At 34.0% G+C, this 7685-nt stretch overlaps 1 protein-coding gene across 1 annotated transcript; it reads left to right on the forward strand.

The window, feature by feature from the left end:
• Positions 1-1863: 1863 nt before the first annotated feature.
• On the forward strand, positions 1864-4524 carry LOC120165669 (cytokinin riboside 5'-monophosphate phosphoribohydrolase LOG3-like). Its single transcript, XM_039175142.1, has 6 exons — positions 1864-2002; positions 2154-2184; positions 2750-2849; positions 3952-4022; positions 4111-4254; positions 4374-4524. Exons 1-6 carry the CDS (start codon positions 1953-1955, stop codon positions 4464-4466), a joined length of 489 nt encoding a protein of 162 aa, XP_039031073.1. The 5' UTR covers positions 1864-1952; the 3' UTR covers positions 4467-4524.
• The last annotated feature ends 3161 nt before the right edge of the window (positions 4525-7685 follow it).

Below are 7685 nucleotides of genomic sequence, written 5' to 3' on the forward strand. Positions count from 1 at the left end.
TGGAAATAGGTTTGCCCTTGGGAGACAACTTGCTTGGGGAGAGTGAGGTGCTAGTGTAGAGGTATAAATTCACATATTCTTTATAAACATTACGTTTATTTAACTGCAAATATATATATAAAAAAAAAGAAATAAAAATCACAGTCGTTTCCTTTGTATAGAGCATAGGCCATAATTCACTAATTCACTAATTCACTAATTCACTAATTCAATCATAAATGCACAATGCTCAATAGCAGTAGCACTATCTGAACCTCTGAATTTTAACCAGACTTAGCTGAGAAAAACCTGTCTTATAGTTAACGTTGAAGTTTTTTTTTTGTGTAAATTCCACTGAGGATTAAAGAAATACACCATCTGAGATTGTCCATGTCTTGCCTTTTCTTGGAGTCATAAAGTATGAACATGCTTTATCTCTATATAGGATATATAAAGAAGACAAAAAAAAAACTGATTAATTAACTGGAAAGTGGAATTAAGTTCTTTGTTTGATCTTGGTTCAATCGTACACTTCGTTGACAAATCAAAGACATGGGTTTTTTGCTCTCATCTTCCACAGCATGACCTAATCAGTAAACTACTGAAAAAAACCAACCTTTTTGTATCATTCACTCAGCATAAAGGCGTTATATATATGGAAATATGTATGTATGCATGCATGTATGAATGTGAATGTTTGTATGTATGCAATCATTAGTGTTTTACAAATAGCATGTTCCGCAAACAAGGTAACAACTTGTAGCTGTTGTAAGAGAAGACAAGTGAAGCTTCATTTTCATTAGGTTCAACTGGCAACTAGGCAACTTAACAAAGATAGCCTTGTGTTTTGTTTCAAATACCAAAAATTTTTGGCTAAAAAAAGGACAGATAGGCTCGGAAAATATAAACAAAACTAAAACAAATAAGTGGTCCAGGCGTGCCAAGATCAGCTCTGTGTGTGTGTGAAGAAGCGAGCTGTGAGGGCACTCACGTGTGGCGAGGTTTTCTTTATATATATACACGCATGAAGAGAATACTCCTTGTGGAGAAAGTAGTAGTCAAGCAAGAAAATATTAAGCTTCTTGCAGTGTTTTCACCCTTGTTATAGGTCTTGCTTGGGAAGCAAAGAGACAGTACTAGAAAGTGAATCCAAAGTATACATAAACAAAGAAGCTTGTTATATAGTTAATGGAGATGGAGAGTGAAACACAGCAGTCAAAATTTAGGAGGGTTTGTGTGTTTTGTGGAAGTAGCCAAGGCAAGAAGTAGCTACCAAGATGCTGCTATAGAGCTTGGTAGAGAATTGGTAGTTAACAAAAAGCTCTGGCCTTTTTTTCCCCCATTTTTTTATGTTTCTTTTAGTTTTCTTTACACAAAATGGAACTTGTTTTGATAATTTTGTTGTTAGGAACATGATCTTTTTTACTAATATGGAGGAAAATGGGTTCTGAAAGTTGGTGAAAGCCGTAAACTTTCGTTTCGTATAGTGTTTGTAACATGTTTGTGAACTGGTTTATGGTAACTGGCATTTTCAAAATCCCTCGAGTTTTTAGCTTTCTGTAAGCATGTTTCTCCAAAGCCCTGTGGGAAGTTTCAATCATTTTTCGACTTTTCTAGATGTCTATTCATGAGGTAGAAACGAAGGGTACTGTTCTTCTCTGGAACCCCATTAAATTATTAAAAGTTTGGAAATTTTAATGAACAAAAAAGTAATAGTGCGTTGAATGAACCACCCACACCCAAAAAAACATCCTTTTCAATCTTATTGTTGGGTAGTCTTATGTATTTCTCCGAAGGAACATTGATTTTCTCAAATAAGTGCATTGAAGATAACATCCTTGAACTTTGAACCATGGTCACATTCCTTCCTTTTAGTTCTCTAAAGTCTTTCATTCTAAGCCTTGTTTGATTCTATTGTTTTGCAGGTTTCAAGGAACATTGATCTGGTCTATGGGGGAGGAAGCATAGGTTTGATGGGATTGGTTTCACAAGCTGTTCATGATGGTGGCCGCCATGTCATTGGGTAATCTCTAAGTTTCTTCGTTTTCTAAGACAACATTGCCAACATGTTCTTAAGAAACAAATTCATTGAAACAGCTCTGTTTTCTTCCTCATTACACAACTTCTTAGTTTTGGGTTCCATTATAACTGATTTTTTTGTCTTGTCACTGCAGAGTTATTCCCAAGATGCTCATGCCACGAGAGGTACGTCTGCTGCATGTTTTTTCACTATTTTTTAATAAAAAATTTGCTATCTTTTCATCATCCATGGTGTTGGTTTATTTGTTTTTTTTTATTTACTTTCATTTCAAATGGTTCTCTCTTTGCTTTTGCTTCTGATTTCCTCTACTACTTGTCCATCGCTATGATTGGCAAACTTTTCTCTTTCGTATTCTTTTTCACCAATATTTTTTTTAATATTTTCTTTTTTGGCTTTCTACATTTCTCTGGTTCTTTGAAGAAGACTTGATAATTATAATTGCAACTTGCCACTTTACCTTTTTCATTTCCTGTAATGGGATCATAATGTAAATTTGGTTATTTTCTTTTCCTTTTTGTTTTTTCTTTGTTGGCCTTTTCTAACATTTGGCGAGAGGGGGTTGGCATTTATGTAGGCTAAAACATGCATTGGATAGGGACAATTCTCAGAATTGAACTCTTTGAAATCTTGTCATCTATGCCTGCAAACTCTCATCATTGCTCTCTCTCTCTCTCTCTCTCTCTCCAGGTTTCAGTACTCTTATGTGTTTTCTATGAAAAAACTTTGCAGTTAACTGGTGAAACTGTAGGGGAAGTGAAGGCTGTTGCAGATATGCATCAAAGGAAGGCTGAGATGGCTAAGCATTCAGATGCTTTTATTGCCTTACCAGGTTAGCATCAACCAAAGGCAAAATCAATGAAAAAAAATTGAAGCTATTTAGTCCTTTTACTTCAATTTCAGCATGCAAATTTGACCATATCTCATGTGTTGCTGTAGTTTTTTTTTATACTGCTAGCTATTTTTGGTACCTGCTATATGCTGAAAGCAACTACATGATGCCTGAAATTAATGAAATCACAACTTTTTTGAGTCTTTCACTTACATCACAGACCCCCAAGAACCCATGGTTAAAGATTAGGCAGCCCTTCAGACCCTGGTTCTTGACCTATCGACGTCTTGACACTGAAAATTAGACCTTTCTGAGGAACTCCCTTTCCTTCTTTTTTTCCCTTACCATATTAAGGGTGTAAGGAGTAAGGACATCCTTAAAACTTTCACTAAAGAGTGTTTGCCAACTAGCACCTGCATTTAAAAGGGAATCTTGTTTACCTCTTTCAAAAGGCTACTCCTTTTAGTTCTTTTTCAGCAAACTTTGAATTTCCAGCAATGGGAACTCAGTCATTATGATAAATCAAATGGGAAAAAAACTATGTAAGGTGATAATGATGTAGAATGAGAGGCATTGTGGCATGAATGAACAGGGAGAGAGAGAGTTATGCCTCTATTTTCACAAAAGATGGGAGGGAACAATAAATGCCTTGTTTTTGGAATGTGGAGCAAAAAGATGGGGGTAAATGATAGTCAAGGAACTCCTTGTTGTGCATGCCATGAACTTGAACTTCTCTTTAATAATCCTCATCATTACTCCTTAGTCTTAGGAATTGCACTACACTTCATATTATTTACCCTTTTCATATGCTGAATTTAATTATCCAAACTAACCTTAAATCTAGTTGTTTTAATCATATTATGTGCCCCATCCCTTTTTCTCACTTTTTGATTGGATAAAATTGAATCATAGATGTCACTGCTTTTGAATACCCTTGTGTGTCTTCTTGTCTTTCAAATCATGTTAGCCACCATAAATGATGTTCTGTCCAATGAAAAAGCATCTATGCATACTCATATTCGATATTTACACCCGAGTCCGAATAATGTGATTTGGTTGCAAAAAGTATAATGGATAAAGGAAACTCATGAAATTCATGCAGGTGGATATGGAACTCTTGAAGAATTGCTTGAAGTGATTACTTGGGCTCAGCTAGGAATACATGATAAACCAGTATGTCCCATTTCCCCCTTACAAACTGATCATCATCCATGGGACTTAGCAATAAATAAATGCATAAATTTCCACAAATCTTTTTCAGGTTGGCTTACTGAATGTCGATGGATACTATAACTCGTTGCTTTCGTTCATCGATAAAGCCGTGGAAGAGGGATTTATTAGTCCGAGTGCACGCCAAATCATTGTCTCTGCACCCACGGCTAAAGAGCTAGTAAAGCAATTAGAGGTATAATAAACTAATGAAAACCCCTTCACATACTCTATACTTTCATTATACCAGGTATCCGATTAACGGGCGGTCCGGCATTGAACTTCGCATTAACCCGTGGATACTTAATATTGCAGGAATATGTGCCCTGCCATGAAAGTGTTGCTTCAAAGTTGAGCTGGGAGATGGAGCAATTTGGCTACTCTCAATCATATAACTTGTCCAGGTAGTACTTGGAGGTGCACGGAGGAGAAGGTATATATGGAAATTGTTAAGGCTCTTGGGAAAAAAAAGACTTGAATTTTACTTCAATGGGGGGAACTCTTATTTTTGTTTGTAAATCACTGCCATTGACATCAATATATGAAAACCTTCTCTTTTTACTGGAAAATTGATTCTCTTTACTAAATTCCAAGTACAAAATGCTGATGAAGAGTGCCCTTTTTAGTTTGTTTAACCAAATCATGTTCATCAAATTATTCACGAATATTATTCAAATTCAAATAAAAACGAGATGAATTTAAAAAACTAATCAAAACCAATGATGACATGACACAAAGAAGATGCAGTAAAAAGTGGGAGGGCCAAGAAGATGTAAGAAACATGTCTCTGTCTTTTCTTTTAAATGTAAGAAACATGTCATTTGACACTCAGAATGTCCTTTTTGTTTGGGTGCAAAGGTTTGATGGTAGGCTAGGCTAGCTAGGACACACCCGACATATATAGCCCAACTGATGAATGCCAATAACGGAAGGTTAGCCAGGGGCCAGAGCCGCTTTGGTTTCACTGTTGCTACTCCAACCCTACAGTCTCCATGTGAGTTGTGGGTCAGATTTTAATTAAGAAAAAAAAGAAAAACAAGTAAGGCCTATAGGTTAGTTTTTTAAATCAGGTAGTGGTTACTAATTACTTTAAATTTTATTCTTAAATTTAAGCTCATATCAATTCTTTCTTTTCTTTTTTACAAATATCACCTTGTAATCATATGAACTATTAAAAAAAATTATATCAATTATTTGGGTAAACTGCATATTCAAAACTCCACCATCACTTTTATTTTATTTTGGTCACCCCTATTATAATTTTCAAAATCGTACTTAATATTATGTTTTAGTTTCATTTTGTTCATCTGCCGTTGAAAAATTAACAAAATTACTAATGTTAAATTTAAAAAAATAATTATGATGACTGACATTATCTTATGGTGATATGTCAGTATCACTATTAATTTTTTAACAGTGGTGACCAAAATATAACATTAGCATGATTTTGAAACAAAAAAACAATAGAGTGATTAATACGAAAAAAAGTGATAGTTGTGGTACTAAATGTATAGTTTACTCATTCTTTAGTTAACAATGTACACATCAGCATACATGTAACTACTCGAACTCAAAATTTCTAAAAAAACATTTTCTTTTACCACTAAAATAATTTAATAAATTTAATTTAGGTTATTTTAGATTTAAAATCAAAATCAGTTTGAAATTGATGATGGGATGAATTTAATTTGTTAACGTTTATAATCAAATAAAACAAATTTCAATAATTATGTCAAAATAAATAAAATCTAAATTCATTGATATAAATTAGGAGAAGGAAAATCCATGTTTTCATGGGCGGAGTCATGTATTAAATTGAAGCGTGATTTGACGTTTGGAAGGCAAACAGTTTGTGAGGTCCCCGTTTTCGTTGTCAGTAAAAGCTTATGAAGTTGACTGATGCCATCTCCATTGCTTTGTTTGAAAGATTCACCGGTGGTTAGACAGTCACTTCCCAGATGCTTTTGATTTTTCATATCTCTACTGTTCTTTTTATTCAAATCAATCTCCTTTTGTTATTTAAAAAGAATCGAATCTAGAATTTGTGATTAAAAACCATAAAACCCAACACATTGAATTGCTAAAAATAATGTATACATGACATTGCAGATAGAATCTCACTCGAGGCATGTGAAAAACAATCACAGCGTCAACTTATGTCGGCCTCCTATAGTTGTTTTCTTGAGATGGGTAGATTGCTTTATAGCCATTAAAGTTGTATAACAACAATCCAAAACTTGAGCGTTCAAGAAATGCGACATGTTCTAAGCAGAAGCAGCTCGGTGCTCGAGCTATCAATGAGGTAAGACGATCTTAATCAGTACGTATTAAAAAGTCTTTTCGCAAACCTATCGTTAATAAGAAATTCAGCTCCATGATTGAAACCCAAAACAAAGTCTTAATTGCAACGGAAAGAAAGAAACGAGTCAAAGCTTCGAAGAAACAAAGACTTAAGGAAAGAGTGTGATTCGATTTAACTCTTAGCGAAATGGTGTCCTTCGTTCTCGTGTACATGGTGGTGGCACTTTCATATATTTTGAGATGCTCTTGTGGGGGTCCTTGGTCGTGCCTGTAGAAGTAGCAGCGGTTGGATCCTTGAATTATAGCAGTGGTGGCATAGGTGTTTAGCTTGAGTCGGCACCGGTTTATTTATGAGAGGTCATCAGGTTTTGGTTTTAGTCTTGCTGCAATTTCGGCCGTGGGTTGAGTTTTCGTGTAGTTTTGGGTCGTTATTTTGGGTAATAGATTGTACCGGATGATGAATGCTTTGTTTTTGTTAGAGGTTCGCTATGGATTTTGGTCGTTTGTTTAGCTTTGTTTGACATTGATTCGGAACAATCTTTTATTCCACTTAAGTTTAAGAGTTTTTTAACGATTCTCTAATCTGTCGTTATTTTGTATATTCGATTAAAATTAATAACATACAAATGCCCTTTAAAAAGAAGAAAGAAATGCGACAATGGCAAAATAAAAAATTAAAAACAAATTATGTTAATAGTTTTTTTAACTACGGGTATTTGATTGATAATATTTAGATAGTTAATTGATTTGATTGAATTAAAATCAAAATAGAACCTGTCATAGTATAATGACTATACATGTAATTTACCCTTTTTTCTTACATAAAATAACATAGATGACCAGCATTATAAATGCAAGAGACACCTCCGACATAAAAAAAAGAAAATATTGAAAAAAAAAATGTGGTTTAAGCTTTTATATGACGAGTTTAGATAAGATTGATATATCATATATCAACATCCATGTACGAAGGTCGGAAGTTAATCCATTACGTGTGGAATTATGATTTATGAACCGAACGCTGGTTTAATTATCATTATAGTCCCTCCGTTATATGCTAAAGTGCGGAAAATAATAATTTACATTAAATTGGCATAATCTGATCCCTACGCCAATAGTTGGTGTCATTAAAAAGTAAGGGTAAACTACATGATTAGTCACCCAATTATTAGTGTATTCATGTTTGGTCAATCTTTATTTTTAATCAATATGAAACATATTTACTCCTCAATACTTATATATTCTCATAATTTGACTTTATTCTTAAATAATTTAATATTTTTTCTTACATTATAGATTTACCAATTTAATCCTCAAACACAAAGA

This window comes from Hibiscus syriacus, unplaced genomic scaffold, assembly GCF_006381635.1.
Source record: "Hibiscus syriacus cultivar Baekdansim isolate YM2019G1 unplaced genomic scaffold, ASM638163v2 tig00111587_pilon, whole genome shotgun sequence".
Taxonomy (NCBI): Eukaryota; Viridiplantae; Streptophyta; class Magnoliopsida; order Malvales; family Malvaceae; genus Hibiscus; species Hibiscus syriacus.

Excerpts from the sequence above, each read along its gene's own strand:
- LOC120165669 (XM_039175142.1), top strand. The coding sequence starts at position 1,953 with ATGGGATTGGTTTCACAAGCTGTTCATGATGGTGGCCGCCATGTCATT. Across the intron at positions 4,023-4,110 it reads TAGGAATACATGATAAACCA|GTTGGCTTACTGAATGTCGA; the intron begins GTATGTCCCATT and ends AATCTTTTTCAG. Across the intron at positions 4,255-4,373 it reads AGCTAGTAAAGCAATTAGAG|GAATATGTGCCCTGCCATGA; the intron begins GTATAATAAACT and ends TTAATATTGCAG.